The 19,648-nt window shown below is 45.7% G+C and overlaps 1 protein-coding gene across 4 annotated transcripts in view; it reads left to right on the top strand.

The window, feature by feature from the left end:
* The window catches only part of noc2l (NOC2-like nucleolar associated transcriptional repressor), a 163,845-nt gene that overhangs the window by 26,156 nt on the left and 118,041 nt on the right, over nt 1-19,648 (top strand). For all 4 annotated transcript variants that reach the window (XM_059952319.1, XM_059952316.1, XM_059952317.1 and 1 more), the window contains 5 exons: nt 7,825-7,912; nt 10,260-10,338; nt 12,178-12,288; nt 14,877-14,990; nt 17,403-17,591. In XM_059952319.1, coding sequence (XP_059808302.1) covers nt 7,825-7,912; nt 10,260-10,338; nt 12,178-12,288; nt 14,877-14,990; nt 17,403-17,591 — 581 coding nt within the window. The remainder of the gene's footprint in view (nt 1-7,824; nt 7,913-10,259; nt 10,339-12,177; nt 12,289-14,876; nt 14,991-17,402; nt 17,592-19,648) is intronic.

The following is a 19,648-nucleotide window of genomic DNA, read 5'->3' as shown; positions in this document are numbered from 1 at the left end:
GTAGTGATGTACTACATACAGAGCTAGAGACGACACGTAGTCGGTAAGTCGTTTCGAACTAGTTTATTCAAACTTCACGGCACTGGCATTTAATCCCTAGCGCCCGCCCTGTCCGGGCGGTAATGACGTCAGAGGTGCATTACCAAAGTCTCCGCCTGTGCGCTGGCTATTTGTGAGCCGGTTCGCCTGCGCAGAAAGTGGGTTGCCACATTACCCCCCCAGAACTGGCGATACACCCCCCCAATGTCCACAGTCTGGATCAGCCTCTGTTTGGGAGGTCTGCCTCTGCGCCGTGGTGCCTGAACCTCAACCGGCTGCGCCAAGTCCACATGGGCTGGTTTGAGTTGGTCCACTGTGAAAACCTCCTCTCTCCCCCCAATGTCCAGAAAGTACGTGGACCCGTTGTTGTTGATCACCTTGAACGGCCCCTCGTACGGCCGCTGTAGCGGTGCCCGGTGTCCGCCCCTTCGTACAAACACAAACTTGCAGTTCTGCAGGTCTTTGGGTACATGGGTCGGGGTCCATCCGTGCTGTGAAGTCGGTACGGGGGCCAGGTTGCCGAGCCTTTCGCGTGGTCTCTCCAGGACTGCTGCGGGTTCTTCCTCTGGCCCCCTTGGGGCTGGTATGAACTCTCCTGGGATGGCCAGGGGTGCGCCCTATACCAACTTGGCCGACGAGGCATGCAGATCCTCTTTGGGCGCTGTGCGAATTCCAAGCAGGACCCAGGGAAGCTCGTCCACCCAGTTAGGGCCTCTCAGGCGGGCCATGAGAGCCGACTTCAAGTGACGATGGAAGCGTTCCACTAGTCCGTTCAACTGTGGGTGGTAGGCAGTAGTGTGGTGTAGCTGCGTTCCCAACAGGCTGGCCGCAGCCGACCACAGGCTGGAGGTGAGCTGGGCACTTCTGTCGGAGGTAATGTGGGCTATAAGGATGTCATCCAAATAGATGAATGTAAAGTCCAGGTCGCATCCCACCGCATCTATTAGCCGCTGGAACGTCTGTGCAGCATTCTTCAGGCCGAACGGCATCCAGAGGAACTCGAACAGGCCGAACAGGGTGATAAGTGCTGTTTTGGGGATGTCTTCAGGGTGCACTGGGATTTGATGGTATCCCTGGACGAGGCCTACTTTGGAAAAGATTCTTGCCCCGTGCAGGTTTGCTGCAAAGTCCTGTATGTGCGGCACGGGGTAGCGGTCTGGAGTGGTAGCCTCGTTCAGTCTGCAGTAGTCGCTGCATGGTCTCCAACCCCCAGCTGCTTTGGGCACCATGTGCAGGGGGGAGGTCCATGGGCTGTCGGACCTCCCTACGATCCCCAATTCCTCCATCCTCTTGAACTCCTCCTTCACCAGGCGGAGCTTTTCCTGGGGGAGCCTTCGTGCATGGGCGTGGAGGGGTGGTCCCTTGGTCGGGGTGTGGTGCTGTACCTCGTGTCTGGGCATGGCTGCCGTGAACTGCGGTGCCAGAATCGATGGAAAGTCCACCAGGATTCTGGTGAATTCGTTGTCCAACAGCGTGATGGAGTCCAGATGTGGGGCCAGCAACTTGGCTTCACCCAGGGAGAACATCTGGAAAGTCTCGGCATGTACCAGTCTTTTCCCTTTCAAGTCGACCAGCAGGCTGTGAGCTCGCAAGAAGTCTGCCCCCAGGAGTGGTTGGGCCACGGCAGCCGGTGTGAAGTCCCACGTGAACCAGCTGGTGCCGAACTGCAGCTGCACTGTGCGGGTGCCGTAGGTCCATATCATGCTGCCGTTTGCGGCCCTTAGGGTGGGTCCTGGCTTCCTGTTGCCGGTGTCGTACCCCATCGGGGGCAAGACGCTGATTTCCGCTCCGGTGTCGACCAAGAAGTGGCGTCCTGACTGTTTGTCCCAGACATACAAGAGGCTGTCCTGGTGGCCGGGTGACAACGGCAGGCTTTTGTGCCCCACCGCTGGTGGTAGAAACACCACTGTTCACTGGCCTCCTCACTCCTGCCTCTGTGTTGTGTGCGCCCCCCTGCCAGGCCTGGTCTGGTCTGCTGTTGGGCGCGTGGCCTGGTAATCTGACTGATGGACGCCACACTCTCCCTCTTGGCTTTCCACAGCACGTCTGACCGGGCCACCACCTTCCGGGGGTCGCTGAAAACTGCGTCGGCCAGCAGCAGATTTATGTCCTCGGGCAGTTGCTCTAGGAACGCTTGCTCGAACATGAGGCAGGGCTTGTGTCCGTCAGCTAGGGCCAGCATCTCGTTCATCAATGCTGATGGCAGTCTGTCTCCCAAACCATCCAGGTGAAGCAGGCGGGCACCCTGCTCACGCTATGAGAGGCCAAAGGTCCCAAAGAGCAGCGCTTTGAATGCTGCATATTTGCCTTCTTCCAGGGGCAACTGTATGAAATCCGCAACCTGGGTGGCCATCTCCTGGTCAAGGGCACTCACCACGTGGTAGTAACGTGTGGGATCAGAAGATATCTGCCGAATCTGGAACTGGGCTTCTGCTTGGCTAAACCACACGTGTGGTCGCAGCATCCAGAAAGTCGGCAGTTTTAGCGAAACTGTGTGAACAGATGAAGAGTCGGTCATCTTTGGTCCAAATCCCATTTGGACCATCGGGGTCACCAATGTAGCGATGTACTACATACAGAGCTAGAGATGACACGCAGTTGGTAAGTCGTTTCGAGACTAGTTTATTCAAACTTTGCGGCGTTGGCATTTAATCCCTAGTGCCCGCCCTCTCTGGTTGGAAATGACGTCAGAGGTGCATTACCAAAGCTAGCTATTTGTGAGCCGGATCGCCTGCGCAGAAAGTGGGTCGCCACAATATATACAGTGCCTTGAAAATGTATGTAGCCCCCAACCCTTTGTTCACATAAATGAGTATTACAGCCAGAGATTTTCGTTTATATGAGCATTTTTATTTGTGAATAACGTACTCCTTTTTTACCCCACAGTAGAACCCAAAAAACGAAAAACTAAAAATTCAAAAACTGAAATGTCAGCAGTTCAAAAGTATCCATTCCCCTTGGTTTAGTACCCCTCATAGCTATCAGAGTCAGTAGTCTTTTGGCTAAGTCTCCTTCAGCTTTACACAATGTGATGGAGCAAATTTGCCCTATTCCGTGCAGAGTTGCTCAAGCTGTGCCAGGTTAGTTGAAGAGCGGCAGTGGACAGCACTCTTGAGGTCTTGCCAGAGATGTTTGATTGGGTTAAGATCAAGTGGCTCAAGGGGATAGATCACTTTTCTTCATTTGAAGCCACTTCCTGGTTGCTCTGGCAGTGTGCTTTGGGTCGTTATCCTGCTGGAAGATTAACTTCCTCCCCAGTTTAAGCTTTCTGGCAGAGACTAGCAGGTTTTTAATCCAGGATCTCTTGTAATTTAGCTGTATTCACCATCCCATCAATCCTGACCAGATTTCCAGAGTCTGCTGCTGAAAACCATCCTCACCATAAAGTTACCTCCACCATACTTCACAGCAGGGGTGATGTTACCTGGCTGATGGGCAGTAGTAGATTAACACCACATGTACTGAGCTCAAAAATGTTTCACTGTAGTTTTGTCTGACCTCACGACCTTCTTCCACATCGTCACAATACCTGCTAAGTGATGCTTTGCCAAGTCTTTACTGGCACGGATATGTTTAATTTTAGCCAGGGCTTCTTCCTTGCCACTTTTCCATAAATACCCATCGTGTCCCAGGTGTTGGAGATTGTGGAGCCGTGAAATTCATCTCCAGTAGCAGCCACTGACCTGGAGCTCACTCAGAGTGATTGCTGGCATCACAGTATCCTCTCTTACAAGTGCCATTCTTCTCTGGCGACCGAGTTAGTAGGGGTGTCCTGACCTAGGCAGTGTGGCTGTGGTCTCATATTTTATTCCACTTTTTCACGATGGACTGCATCGAGCTCCCAGGCATCTTCAGAGCGTCTTGTACCCTTCCCCAGATTTTCACATCTCTCTTATCATTTCCCTGACTTGTTTTGAACGCTCTTCTGTCTGCATTTTGGTTTGGTCAGTTGAAAATTGACCATCCTGTTGGACTTTACGGGGGGTGGGGGGTGGTATTTATTCGGGTGACCCTCCAATTTTCAACATGAACAAATGGGGTGAGTTGGTAAGATTCAGAACTGCTGCTGAAGAGAATTAGTGTAGTAACTACCAATAGGATGAATACTGTTTCAGTCTCAATTTTGGTAAACTGTTGACAGATTCTGGAAGTTTTTTATTTGACGATGCACAGTGTTTTGTAGATGAACTCAAAAAAGATTCTACTTCATTATGTTTTACGTTCAGAGAATGAGAATGGAACAGTAAAATGTGAAAATAGTTGTGAGGGCTGAATTCTTTTTTAAGGCATCGTATATTTAATTTCACTCTTTTGTGATCATTATAAAATATTAATATGTAATTATGCCGGGAATATTAATATTCTACGAATATTCTTATAATCAGAATCAGGTTTAATATCAGGTTTAATCAGGTTTAATATCACTGGCGTACATCATTAAATTTTTTGTCTTGTGGCAGCGGTACAGTGCAATACAGAATGCTAAAAACTATACTGTGCATTACAATAATAAAATGTATATTAAAAAATTAACATTGTGCAAAAATAGAGTAAAATAAAGTACTGAGGTAGTGTACGTGTGAGCAATATCTATTTAGAAATCTGGTTGGGTGAGAAGCTGTTCCCAAAACCTTGAGAGTGTGTCTTCAGGCTCCTGTACCTTTGAGCAGAGGGCACGTCCTGGGTGATGGGGGTCCTCAATGATGGACACTGCCTTTTGAAGATGTCCTTAATGCTGGGGAAGTGAGTACCCGTGATAGAGCTGATTGAGTTTGCAACTTTCCACAATTTTCCAATGCTGTGCAGTGGCCCCTCCATACCGGACGGTGATGCAGCCAGTGAGAATGCTCTTCACGGTACATCTGTCAAAATTTGCTCGAGTCTTTGGTCTCCTCAAACTCTTGCGCGTGCAGCTTTGACATTTCATTGAGGTCAATACTGGCTTGTTTACATTCCCATGTTATCGCCGACATTGACCACAACTCTCTGCTGATTGATTCGGGAATGATTTGTAACACGCCTGCTTATACTGCAAGGGATCTAATAGCTAATGTTACAGTTGTATGTCTGAGGCACGGGGATTATCAAGAGGAATGGCTAGAATACCTCTCTGCCAAGGAACCGTATTAGTTCCATAGAAAGCTGCTACAATTTAAAATTTTCAAAAGAGAAAGGCTTTCTTTCCCTACATGTTTAGAATTAATTTGAGCTTTTTCTTTTGCCTTAAAATGCACTTCATTTTCAGACCATAGGAGCAGTATTAGGCCGTTCAGCCCATTGAGTCTGCTCTGCTATTCCACAATGACTGACTTATTTATCCTCTCAACCCCATTCTCCTGCCTTCTAATGGGGCTGAGGCTGTGCCCTGTGGTTCCAGAGTCTCCTGCTAATGGAAACTATCTCTCCATGTCCTCTCTATCTAGCCCTTTTTGTGTCCGCTAGATGAGACAAGATAATAGAAATAGTGGCGGAGATAATCATCTGGTTTGGCTCCTCACTTGATGTAAGGATAGGGTCCACTATCAGTGACATGTTTGACCCAGCCTAGCATGGCCCTGTAGACACAAAGTGCACTGCAGATGCTGTGGTCAAAGCAACACGTACAACACACTGGAGAAACTCAGCAGGTCGGGCAGCATCTGTGGAAACGAACAGTCAACATTTCGGGCCAAGACCCTTTGTCAGGACTGAAGAAGGAGGGGGCAGGGACCCTATAAAGAAGGTGGGGGGAGGATGGGAAGGAGAAGGCTGGTAGGTGCCACGTGAAAAACCAGTAAGAGGAAAGATCAAGATCTAGGGGAGGGAAAGCAGGGAGAGGATAGGCAGGAAAGGTGAAGAAGGAATGTAAGGTGAAAGCACTGTGTAGTAGAAGAAGGCAGAATCATGAGAGAGGTGGTAGGCAGCTGGAGGAGGAGGCAGAGTGAACCGGGGATGGGGGGGAAGGGTGAGGGAGGGAATTACCGGAAGTTGGAGAATTCAATGTTCACGCCAAAGGGCTGGAGACTACTCAGATGGTATATTATGGCAAACCCATGGCAGTAGAGGAGGCCATGTATGGACATATCCGAATGAGAATGTGAAGCAGAGTTGAAGTGGGTGGCAACAGGGACATCCTGTCTGTTGTGGCGGACGGAGCGGAGGTGCTCGACGAAGCGGTCCCCCAATCTGCGTCGGGTCTCGCCGATGTAGAGGAGGCCGCGCCGGGAGCACCGGATGCGATAGATGATCCCAACAGACTCACAAGTGAAGTGTTGCCTCACCTGGAAGGACTGTTTGGGGCCCTGAATGGCCGTGTAGACCTTTTCTTATAATGGAACATTCAGGTTGTCTTTGGAGATGAAATCAAGTATATCCACTCTACCTGGGCCTTTCAGTATTTGATAGGTTTCAGTGAGATTCTCACTCGTTCTTCTAATCTCCAGTGAATACAGGCCCAGACACATCAACCAATCCTCATATGTTAACCCTTTCATTCCTGGGATCTTTCTCATGAACCTTTTCTGGACTTCCTCCAATGCCAGCACTTTCTTTCTTAGATATGGGGCCCAAAACTGCTCACAATACTTCAAATGTGGTCTGACCAATGCCTTATAAAGCCTCATAAGTACTTTACTGGTAATTTTATGTCTTGTACTGTACTGCCGTTGCTAACCAACAAATTTCGCTAAAGTCCGTAATAATAAACCTAATCCTGATTCTAAAGCCGGATCTGATGGTGGACTGAAGACTGTGGTCCCAAGAATTAGAAATAACCGGCGGAGTCAACATAGAAGTGAAAGACTAAAGATCAGCTTTCTTTGTCACATATACAGTACCTATAAAGAGTATTCACCCCCTCCCCCGGAAGTTTTCATGTTTTATTTTACAATATTGAAATACACTGGATTTAATTTGGCTTTTTTGCAACAGGAAAAGACTCAAAGTGAAAAGAGATCTCTACCAAGTGATCTAAATTAATCACAAAACACAAAACAATTGTTTGCGTAAATATTCACCCACCCACCTTTAATATAACACACCAGATCATCACTTGTGCAGCCAATTGGTTTTAGAAGACACAAAATTAGTTAAATAGAGACCTGTGTGTTGTCAAGGTGCTTCAACTGGCTGTAGTAAAAATACACTTGTATTTGGATGGTCCAACCGCTAGTGAGTCAATATCCTGGCAAAAACTACACCATGAAGACAAAACACTCCAAGTAACTCTGCAGAAAGGTTATTGAAAAGCACAAGTCCGGAGTTGGATACAAGAAAATTTCCAAGTCACTGAAAATACCTCGGAGTACAGTTCAGTCAATCATCAAGAAATGGAAAGAATATGACACAGCTGTGAATCTGTGATTCAATGTTGCAAAACAATAAAACATGAAAACCTCTGGGGGGGGGGAAGTCTTGATGAAGGGTCGGGGCCCAAAACGTCGACTGTTCTTTCTGTAGATGCTGCCTGGCCTGCTGGGTTCCTCCAGCATTTTGTGTGTAAATGTGCAGCGACCATCGCAGTACAAATATGAGCTGGGGGGGCAGCCCACAAGTATTGTTATGCTTCTGGCGTCAACCTTGCATGCCCATAATTTATTAACCCTAACCTGTTTGTCTTTGGAATGTGGGAAGAATCTGGAGCACCCAGAGGAAACTTGCACAGTCACCATGAGGAGCGTAGAAGCTCCTTGCAGACAATGATGGGAACTGACATCGGGTTGCTGGTACTATAACGTGTTACGCTAACTGTTAGGCTACCATGTCACGGTAATGACTAATTATCCATTGTGATCTTTTTTTACACAGTCTTCAATGCGCTCGTGTCGTTCTGTATCCACGACCTTCTCTCTGCCATACAGAAACTCCTTCAATTAAAACCAGACGATAAAAAGAAGTAAGTTGCTGAAATTCCATATCCAATTTTTAGAAGCCGTTCTGTGTTATTTATTCTGGAGTTTGTTTATTACTTGCTTGAGGTTAGAAGAACGGGGGTTGTGTGGAATCTCATTGAGACCTATCGAATATTGAAAGGCTGTGTTACGTACTCGTGACACATGACAGTGGTACCCTTGTCACGTGACTGGGGTTGAAGCTATACTGGACTTGAGGTAATGGTCTTGTGATGGTGGAGTGATGTAATTTTCCCGCCAGTAGAAATCATGTGACAAGTTTTTTTTCCAGGGTATAAAAGGAAGACCCCACCCTGTGAGGAGGGGCAGTTCATGGCTGGATTTGCCATGTTGACTTCATGCCGCTGCGTGATTTAATGTGATGATGCAGTTTAGTTGAAAGATGAAGTTTTATCTAATGCCTAAAGTTTAAAAGGTCATTGCCAGCAGTTTCTTTACAATACTGCTAGTTGAGAATCAGTGGAGAGTGAAGATCAGAGTTCGGGAGTTAAAGTTCGAGGAGAATCCATTTTTGACGGTGAAACGGGTTCGGCCTTGTTTAATCCTTATTCGGAAGGAATTCGTTGACTGTTCTCATGTTAATCTCTGCGGGAAAGCAGAAGATTGAGGACAGTGATAAAGGAAAGGTCAGTGCCTTTAAGCCGTTTCGTTTCGTAAATTCTTCGTGGGAAAAGTTCGATGTCGGGGACTGAAGCAAAATGACGTGAAAGAGAATTTAAATCGTCTTAAAAAGTCTCTCCTTTAAATGGACTGTGAGCATTTTTACCTTTTGGCAATACTACTTTAAAGAACTGTTTTTGCAACATCGCTTTAAGAACTGTTTGAGCTGCTGCGCAGCTGCTGATTTCCGGTTACGTTAGTGTTTGTTTACTTTTGGGGGGTTTGTTTTCAGTGTTTAATAAACGTGTTATTTGTTATATAAACCCTTGCCTAACTCATATATTTATTGTTGCCTCAATACGTAACAGCTGGGATAGAGTGGGGTTGTCAATAGTTGGGGGAGTCTAGCACCAGAGGGTACAGGCACAGAATATTACTCTCACTTCAGATCTCTCCATCGTTTATGTGGGGCCTGTACCATCTGAAACCATAGGAAATAAATCACAATACTTTTGTACGTGGGTAGGATACGTTTAGAGTGACTTGGCCAAATGCGACAAGTCTCAGAGTAGAGGGATGCCCCTTTACAACAGAGCGGAGGAGGAAGATTTTTCTTCCCGAAGGAGGTGAATCTGTGCAATGTGTTGCCACTGGCAGCTGTGGAGGCCAAAAGTGAAAGTCTGTCCCGAGCCTTATAGGCTCATCAGGCAGGTGCTTATGCCGGTTTCCGTGGCGTGCAGTGACTGAGAGTACGAGACTCAGAGGAATCAGCGATAATAGCAAATTGCATTCACAATGGCCTTGGGATTGACTTTGACGGGGCAAATTTACAGTGTCAAGCCAATGGCTTTTGGGACTGCCTGGTGAAGGAAGCCTTTGATATAAGACTAGAGATTAAGAATATTAACAAGTAAGAACGAACTGGAATTTGATCATAAACAAGGTGGGACTGTGGAAACCGGATTGATTGAGAGCCAACCGATCAGGAGGAACAGACAACGGGTATAAATACCACCTGACTAGACGTGATGAAGGTGGCAAAATTTGTCATCGAAACGTTGGTTAAAATCAGTTCCTCTACCCAGCTTGAAACCTGAGAAGAGTTTATTTGCTAAATACACCGGGAAAACACTAGATTTTTTTTCTAATGAGTTTGTGTGTTCTCCCTGTAACTGTGTAGGTTTCCTCTGCTTGCTCTGGTTTCCTCCCACAGTCCAAAGATGTACCAATTGGTAGGCTAACTGGTTATTGTAAATTGTCCTGTTAGGGTAGAGTTAAATCCGGTGGGGGGAGGGGGTGGTGTTGCAGTGTGACATGGTTTAAAGGGCCGGGAGGGCTTACTTCACGCTGCATCTCAATAAATACCAGCGACCCAGGTTCAATTCCCACCACAATCTGTAAGTAGTTTTTATGTTCTCTCCGTGACAGTGTGGGTTTCCTCCAGGTGCTCCAGTTTCCTCCCACATTCTGAAGATGTCGGGGTCAGTAAGATAATTCATTGCAAGGGTGTAATTGGATAGCATGGGTTCCTCGGGCCTGTTACTGTGCTGCATCTCTAAATAAATAAAACAAAATACAGCTGATGCCTGACCTGCCGAGTTCCTCCAGCATTTTGTGTGTGTGTGTGTTGCTCTGGATTTCCAGCATTCGCAGGGTCTCTTGTGTCTCACATGGTTCCTTTACAGCTGTGTGATGCCTGGTGTGTTGAATGTCCTTACTTGTGTCTCCCAGGTCACAGCTCCCTTCCAGCAGCTTCCAGTGGCCCAAGGTCCGCCAGGACGTCAATGCTTATTTGGCCGGCCTTGTCCAGGTAAGTTCTAAAATTAAATCTGGGGTTTAATATTTTAAGAATTGTATTAAACAAATCTGGTTTTATTTGAATATAATGTTTAGTCAGTCTTCGTGGTGTGGAGATTATTTTGTGAAGTCTGATTGACGGATTTGTAGCAGTTATCGCGATGCTATTACTGCTTGGGGTGTCGGAGTTCAGAGTTAAAATCCACTGCTGTCTGTAAGAGTTTGTTGTGTGTGGGTTTGTTCCGGGTGCTCTGATTTCCTCCCACAATCAAAAAACTTGCGGGTTAGAAGGCTAATTGGTTCTGTGATTAGGCTGGGGTGAAATAAGAAGTTGTGTTGATCAGTGAGGCTCGGAGGGCAGTAAGGGCCTATCTCACACTGGATCTCTAAAACAGGGGTTCCCAAACTGGGGTCCACAGACCCCTTGGTTAACGGCAAGGAACCAAGGCATTCAAAAGGTGTGACATCCAGTGAGGGGCAGTTCTGTGGGTGCAAATGCCTTGTTAATGAGAGAGGTCAGAGGAGAACGGCCAGACTGGTTCAAGATGACAGTAACTCAGATAACCATGCATGCAGAAAAGCATCTCTTAACACATGACCCATCAAACGTTGAAGTGGAGGGACTACAGCAGCGGAACATGAACATACTGTACGAATGCTCAATGGCCTCTTTGTTAGGTACTTATGACGTGGGCAATCGTGGTCTTTCCATGACCATGACTGTCCTTGGCAAATTTTTCTACAGAAGTGGTTTGCTGTTGCCTTCTACTGGACAATGTCTTTACAAGACGGGTGACCCCAGCCATTATCAATACTCTTCAGAGATTGTCTGCCTTGTGTCAGTGGTCACATAAACGGGACTTGTGATATGGACCAGCTGCTCATACGATCATCCACCACCTGCTCCCATGGATTCACATGACCAATGCTTACTTTAATTTGTGCGCAAAATTCTTGTACTGTGCAATTTTTGCCCAATGGTAACTTGTGCACACTGAATAACTTCAATAAAAGCAGAATAAATAAGCCAGTTCTAAAATCTGCAGACAAATCATGGGAAACTCCACGATGTCAAAACCATCCGCATCAGGAACTGGAAAAGGAAATATGATTGTGTACGATCATGAAATATACTAAACCTGCCAACGAGGTAGAGGGTGCGCAGTTTAAATTCCTTTCTATGCTAGTAGCAAAAGATGTGCGTGCGCACAAATCTTAGTGAGAATTTAGCACACGGCGCTGATCAGGGGCTAAGCAGGTGCTACACCTTGTCTCTAGAGTGGCCTACAAGCCAGTGGAGGAAGGAGTGTGCACTTCCTTTGGTAGAGACGTATCTCCACCCCAACACCCAACCACTGAGTGTACATAGTGAAAGTTGTTTTTTTGCAGCAGTGTAGTACAAGTCATAAACATGACTAAAAGTTACAATGAATAAATACTGCAAAATAGCAAGATATAAGAATTACTCTACGTTACAATAACTAACACAGGTTCAGCATGACACTGTTCATGATTGCATAGACGGTTCAGTATTATGAAGTTAGTGGGAAAGGAACTGTTCTTAAAATGTTGAGTGTACATTATTAGTCTCCTGTACTCCTCTCTGGTAGAACTAGGAAGAGGGTATGTTCTGGATGGCGAGGGTCCTTTTGAATTGTGCCCTTCAGAATAAGTGCCACATCCTGTTGGTCTGGCACTCCGTGTTGAATGAGTTTCTCTGTGCTCTGTCCGGGCGGTTCGTTTTTCTCTCTGATTGTGTGGAGCTTTTCAGTGACTAAAGTTGAAAGCAAGTATGTAAAAAAAGAAATAAATAAAATGAGATGAAGCAAAAGCCTTTTTCCTTTCTTTCCAGCTGCTGTCAAGTTTGTCAGAAGTCTCAGTGGTCAGTGCTGTCCTCCGACACACACTCCACCTGGTTCCATACTACCTCTGCTTTCCAAAGCACTCCCGTGTCCTTCTCAAGGTAAGTGCTACTCGTTCCCAGCTGGTCTTTGGGATCCCTTCACAACTACTTGGCTCAGGTGCTCAATTCTGTCAAGTCCCCTTCTCGCAATATCATCCCAGGCAACGTCTTCCCTCGATCTGAGGAGTCTGAAAGCTTCTCCCAAGTAAATCACAGTTATGTAGCGGTTAGCACAACCCTATTACAGCTTGGGGACAGTCTGGATTATGGAGTTCACTTCCGGTGCCACCTGTAAGAAGTTTGTACATCCTTCCTGGTGAGGTCGCACCTGGAGTACTGTGTGCAGTTCTGGTCTCCATACTTGAGAAAGGATATACTGGCTTTGGAGGCGGTGCAGAGGAGGTTCACCAGGTTGATTCCAGGGATGAAGAGAGATTGAGTTGCCTGGGACTATACTCTCTGGAGTTCAGAAGAATGAGAGAGGATCTTCTAGAAACATACGAAATTTTGAAAGGGATAGATAAGATAGAAGTAGGAAATTTTCCATTGGTAGGTGAGACTAGAACTAGGGAACATTGCCTCAAGATTCAGGAGAGGAAATTTAGGATGGAGATGAGGAGAAACTACTTTTCCCAGAGAGTGGTAAATCTGTGGAATTCTCTGCCCAGGGAAGCAGTTGAGACTTTATTAAATATATTTAAGAAACTGATAGGTTTTTACATAGTAAGGGAATTAAAGGTTATGGGGAAAAGGCAGATAGATGGAGCTGAGTTTACAGACGGATCAGCCATGATCTTATTGAATGGTGGGACAGGCTCGATGGGCCGGATGGCCTACTCCTGCTCCTATTTCTTATGTTCTTATGTTCCTGTGAGCGTGTGGGTTTCTTCCAGGTGCTCTGGTTTCCTCCACAGTCTAAAGTCATACCGGTTAGTTGGTCATTGTAAATTGTCCTGTGTAATTAAGGCTAGGATTAAATTGTTGGGTTGCTGGTGGTGCAGCTGTTTGGACCGGAGGGGCCTATTTCACACTGTATTGCTAAACAAGCAAATAAATAAATAAAAATAAAGAGACAGATCTCCCATCCTTTTTCATTAAATCAAAGTTCAAAGTAGATTTATCATCCAAGTTCATATGTGTCACCATTCATTTTCTTGTGGGCATACTCAATCAATCCATAGAGTAATAACCACAACAGAATCAGTGAAAGACTGCACCAAGTTGGGCATTCAACCAGTGTGTAAAAGACAATGAACTGCAAATACAAAAAGAGTAATAATAATAATTAATAAAGAAGCAATAAATATCGAGAACATGAGAGAGAGAGAGAGAGAGAGTTCTCAAAAGCCAGTCCATTGGTTGTGGGAACGTTTGTGGTTCAAGGGCCTGATGGTTGAGGGGTAATATCTGTTCCTGAACCTGCTGGTGAGGGTCCTGAGGCTCCTTTATCTCCTTCCTGACGGCAGCAGTGAGAATAGAGCATGGCCTGGATGGTGGGGCTCCCTGATGATGGATGCTGCTTTCTTGCAACGGCATTTCATTTAGCGGAGAAGGCTTTTTCATTAAAAAGTCCTTTAAAGTCCCTGATGAGTTATCCTCTACATTGGGCGAACTAAATACAAATTAAGTCATCACTTTGCAATAAATCTCCAGTTCTGTCTGTGCGATTGACCAGTTTCCGTTCTCCCAGCACTTTAATTCTCCATCCTGTACCAGGGTGGTGCGGTGGCCTAGCACTACTACAGTGCCAATGACAAGGCTTTAAATTTCCGCTGCTGTCTGTAAGGAGTTGGTGACTCGCGAGTTTCCTCCGGGTGCTCCGGTCCCCTCCTACATTCCAAAGGCATGTCACATGGTTAATTGGTCACATGGACGGCAGGAGCTCATTGGGCCAGAGGCCTGTTACTGTACTGTCTCTCAAAATAAAAAATAAATAAAATCTCACAGTTCCTGTTTTAATGGGCCTGCTATTTGCTGAAGTGATATCGGAGGGAGCTCTGATCAGAGCCTTTACCCCATGGGGGGGTCCCAGTAAGCACAATGCACGCTGGAGTTGCACGTGGTTGTGGGAGGGGTTGGGATCTGTGTGAAGGTCTAACTCAAAAAAAATGTCATTGTGCATAATTTTAAGATGATGGGAGGAAAATATAGGGGGTGTAACAGGTTTAGAGACCTAGACTCTCAGATAGGCACATGGATGAAAGAAAACTGGAGAGCTATGTAGGAGGGGAGAGTTAGATTGATCTTCGAGTAGCTTAAACATCGTGGGCCAAAGGGTTTGTACTTTGCTATACTGTTCTATGTTGGGCGTGTGGCAAGAAAAATGGAAGGCTTTGTGGGAGGAAAGGGTTAGATAGATCTTGGAGTAGGTTAAAATGTGCTGTAATGTTCTGTGTCCAATGAATATTAGCTACAATAGGGTTGTAGAGCCCTGCAGCACAGAAACAGACCCTTCAACCCATCTAGTCCATGCCGTACTGTTGTTTCATCTAGACCCATTGACCTGTGCATGGACCACAGCCCTCCATATTCCTCCCATCCATGTACCTCACTAAGTTTGTCTAAAGTGCTGAAATCGAACTCAATATTAGAATAAGCATGATTCTAACGCTGCTCCTTTCTGATCCGTCTGCGTTTTTTCCCACTAGGAGGCGATAAAGCTGTGGAGTATGGGCGAGGAGACAGTCCGAGTGTTGGCCTTCCTCATCCTCAACAGAATGTGCAGGCAGAAGCAGGACGTGTACCTCAATCTGGTGCTGAAGGTAATATTGTCACGCACGATGGTGCCAAAGCGCGGCAACTCTTTGCAAGATGCTCCTTGCCAATCCACTCATTTCTTCTATGACTTTGCTAATGATTGCATGTTGTTCATATATAGAACATGGAACAATATTGTGCTGTGTAGGAACATCATGCAAAGAAAGCTTTTCCAACCTTTTCTTGTAGCTAATACTTCTCCAATCCAGCCGAACCTCTTCTGTACCCTCTCCAAAGCTTTCCCATCCTTCCTGTAATGGGGTGACTATCACTTCACACAATGCACCAAGTTTTACAAAATCTTACAGCGGTGTCGGGAGGGGTTGTACCTCAGGTGAAGGGGCTCAGCTCTCACTTGTGGCTCCAAGTAGCTGTTGGCATGTGACAGCAGCTACGCCGCTTTGACAGGTGGGCTAAATGAGGTGAGGGTAGCCAGCGGGCCTCATACCCCGCTGAGATGAGGACATGCCTGTCTCAGCATGCACAGTCATCTTGGCAGACTGGGTAGAAGAGATCCGTAGTGAGATCCAACGGCCAGGAAGGTGGTACTACAATGCTTTGTGCCATGCTCGCTGCTCCGCTCTGCAAGGCACAGAAGTCATGGTTATCCACTGCAACCGAGGAAGGCCCCAGATTGTGATGCTGGTTCATGTCACTGGACCTGGTCTTCAAAGGTCGAGAGAGTGGAACTGTCCCATTGCAACAGCTTTCCCACTTTTAAAGCTCTCGCACAGGTTTTCTTGTCATCGTTAGATACGATGGCCCACCACCAGTATGACTTATTGACTTCAATATTCAACGACCCTGCTAATGAAGGCAAGAGTGCCAAATGCCCACTTGAGTGCCCATGTTTAGGGAGCTCTGAACATTTACTGTATACCTTTCCGTACACCTCACACTCGTCCAGATATATGGCGAATAAAGTTCAAACTCTATCTGCCACTTATTTTATTTAGAGAATAATTTTATTAACAACATCAGAGACCCCTCCTCACTACACAGGCCATGCTCTCTTCTCACTGCTGCCATCAGGAAGAAGGTGCAAGAGACTCAGGACTCTCCACCACCTGGTTCAGGATCAGTTACAACCCCCCCCCCCCCACCCCCAAACCATCAGACTCTTGAACCAAACAGAATAACTTCATTCAAATTCACTTGAAATATTCCCACAATCTATGGACTCTCTCTCGAGGTCTCTTCATCTCACATTCTTGCTATTTTATTTATTATTATGACTTTCTTTTTATATTTGCATAATTGTCTTTTGCTGGTGTGGTCTTTCATTGATTCTGTATGGATTATTCTATGGATTTATTGAGAATGCCCGCAAGAAAATGAGTCTCGATTGTATATGGCAATTGTATGCTTTAATTTTGAACTTTGATTTAATGGAAAAGCTCAGGTGAGGTTATTAATTTCTGTTTAGAGACATAGTGCAGAACAGACCCTTCCATCCCACCGAGCCTCACTGCCCAACAACCCATCTATCTAACACTAATCCAATTACAGGACAATTTACAATGATCAGTTAACCTGCTAACTGGTATGTCTGTTCGGACTGTGGGAGGAAACGGAAGCACCTGGAGAAAACCCACACTTTTACAGGAAGAACGTACAAACTCCTTACAGACAGCAGCAGGAATTGAACTCCGAACTTGACTCCCTGAACTTTAATAGCACTAATCACCTCGCTACTGTGGTGCCCAAACTAATACATGTCCATTTACAACCGCCTTCACCATCCACATGTCTCCACAGATTTTTGTACTCTTGTCCTCGTTGTCTTCTATCACTTGTCCAGATCTACAGTGAATGACATTGATCCTTGATCAAGCTCCATCTGACGTTTTTCCATCCACATCTCCCCAACCGATCCATATCCTTTCAGTGTAGTGGTCAGAAGTCCAGGAAAGAGTGAGATCATAGTCCCCACTTCTTCAAACCAGCCACATTTGAATTGGGGCAGTTATTCAGAACATAGAACGTGGGTAGCACCAGCCTCAGAGTACAAAGATGTCCCTTTAGAACAGTGATGAGGAGGAATAGATATGGAGAGGATGTTTCCAATAGCAGGAGAGTCTATTACCAGAGGGCACAGCCTCAGAATACAAAGACATCCCTTTAAAACAGAGTTGAGGAGGAATTTCTTTAACTGGACGGCGGTGAGCCTGTGGAATTCATTGCCACACATGGTTGTGTAGGCCAAAGCATTGAGTATATTTAAATTGATATGTTTGACAGGTTCTTGATTAGTAAGGTTATGAGAAGGCAGGAGAATAGGAGTTGAAAGGGATGATAAATCAGCCATGATGGAACTGACTTGATGGGCCAAGTGGCCTAATTCTGTTTAAAAGTTTTATGTTCTTTTGCATATCTCTACCAGTTTTTGTACTCTTGCCCTCTTTGTCTCCCTCCAGCAAATGTACGTGGCTTATGTGAAGAACTGCAAGTTTACCTCACCAAATGTACTTCCCATGATCAACTTCATGCAGCGTAGTTTGACAGAGATGTACGCGCTGGATCACCACGCTACCTATCAACACGCTTTCATTTACATCCGGCAGCTTGCTATCCACCTCCGAAACGCCATGACGATGAAGAAAAAGGTAACACATTTTACTTTTAGCTTATTTATGTAACGTATGTTTTCTCATTAAAATTCAGTCCTCCTCGTCTACTGACAGCTAGTGGCAGAATCAGGTACTTCGGCAGAACCTGAAAGATTGGATAAGGCAAAAAGCACAAGAGATTCTGCAGATGCTGGAAATCCAGAGTAGCACACACAAAACTGCAGGAGGAACTCATCAGGTCAGGTAGCATTTATGGAGATGAATAAACAGTTGCCATTTTGGGCTGACCCTTCATCAGGACTGGAAAGGATGTATTTTACTGTGGTAGTCTTGATCTCACTGACTGTGTCCTCAATTCCTTCCTTCCTTCTTCGGCCCTTTTACTTTTCCATCTAACCCCTCCCAGATTCTTACTTCATCCCACCCCCACACACCAACCTTTCCCCTCACCTGGTCTCGCCTGTCACCTGCCCACCTGTCTCCCTCCCCCTCCCCCCACCTATTTCTGACTTCTACCCCCTTCCTTTTCAGTCCAATGAAAGGTCTCGTCTTGAAAAGTTGACTGGTTATTCCTCTCCATATGCTGCTTGACCTGCTGAGTTCCTTCAGCATTTTGTGTGCGATTAGATAAGGTAAGGCGTGAGTTGCGGACCTTTCTCAGGGAATTTGCCCAAATCGACCATAATCTTTTAAAAAAAAATTAATTCTCTTATGTGCCATGGTAATTTTGAGCAGAGATTATCACTGATTAATGAATTAGTAACAATAATTATGGGGTTTAAGGGAAAGGGATATCCTGTTGCTCATATAATATAGACAAATTGAAATAAATGAAGCATTTTAGAAAAGCTGTTGAAAAATGTATTAATATCTTTTAAAAAGACAATTGAAAATAACATGTAATAATTTCTAAGTAATATTGTAATTGTAACAGTTAACTATCCAGTGAGCAATGTGTGTATCAGGTCCAATTATCCAATATCATGTGTTCTTACTGGCACCAAGCCAGTGTGGGACATCCTGTGAAATCATATCACTGTTCTTCGGTTGTTAAAACAGACATTTGCTGCTTCACTTGGCAGTGAAGGTAATCATTATAAATCTTGTTGTTATGCCATTTAGAGAATCGAGGGATGGCACTGAAAGCTCCATGCCAGCAAACCTTTTGCATGTGCCACAGGTTCACCACCCCTGGCCAATAAGGCTCTTCGTTGCAATTGCAGGGAGATTGTGCAGACTCCACACAGATAGCCTGGTGTGCATGCTGTGTCGGTGCTGGAACGTGTGGTGACTTTTGCGGGCTGCCTCCAAAACATGCTTGAGTTGTGTTTGTTGTTAATGCACGTGACTCATTTCTCTGTACGTTGTGATAAATATGATTATATAAATGAATCTGTATTGGGGTCAGGACTGAATCCGGGTCCCTGTCATGGAGTGGCAGTGGCTCTACCTGTCCATACTATCCCTGAGCGCTCCATAAACAAGAGATTCTGCAGATGCTGGGAATAGTATGAGTGAATGAGAGGCTCTCACTCTCATGCTCTCTCTCGTTCTCTTGCGTGCGCTCTTGCACTCTCTCTCACTCTAAATCGAGCAGCATCTATGGAAGGATGTTATTGAAAAACCTCATTTCTAAATAGTATTATTAGAACTGTTTCTTCTTTTTCATAAGTCCGTCACTCCTGGGGAATAGACGACCAGTAGCAGCTCACTGGAGTTCTCTGTCCTGGGCTGACCGAAGATAATCAGCCCCATGGCTTCCACTGCCACCGCTCGACTTTGTATGTCGCCATACCCACTTTCAAGGACTCTTCGTTTCAAGTTCTCCATACTTACTGTTTGTTTATTTATCATTATTTCTTTTCTCTTTTGTATTTGCAGGGTTTGTTGTCTTTTTCACACTGGCTGTCTGTACTGTTGCGCGTGGATTTTCTTGGATTTACTGTCCATCCCCACAATAAAAAGATCCTCAGGGTTGTATATGGTGACATTTACAGTCCTATGCACATACATATACTTAGCTAGGGGTACCGCAGACCTTTGCACAGTATTGTATTTGTCAACGTGGAGCAGAAGGCAAGTTTGTAAATCTG

This window comes from Hypanus sabinus, chromosome 27 (genome assembly GCF_030144855.1).
Source record: "Hypanus sabinus isolate sHypSab1 chromosome 27, sHypSab1.hap1, whole genome shotgun sequence".
NCBI classification, from domain to species: Eukaryota; Metazoa; Chordata; class Chondrichthyes; order Myliobatiformes; family Dasyatidae; genus Hypanus; species Hypanus sabinus.
Note: the sequence above shows the minus strand (reverse complement) of the source record. Positions and strands in the feature narration are given on the sequence as shown.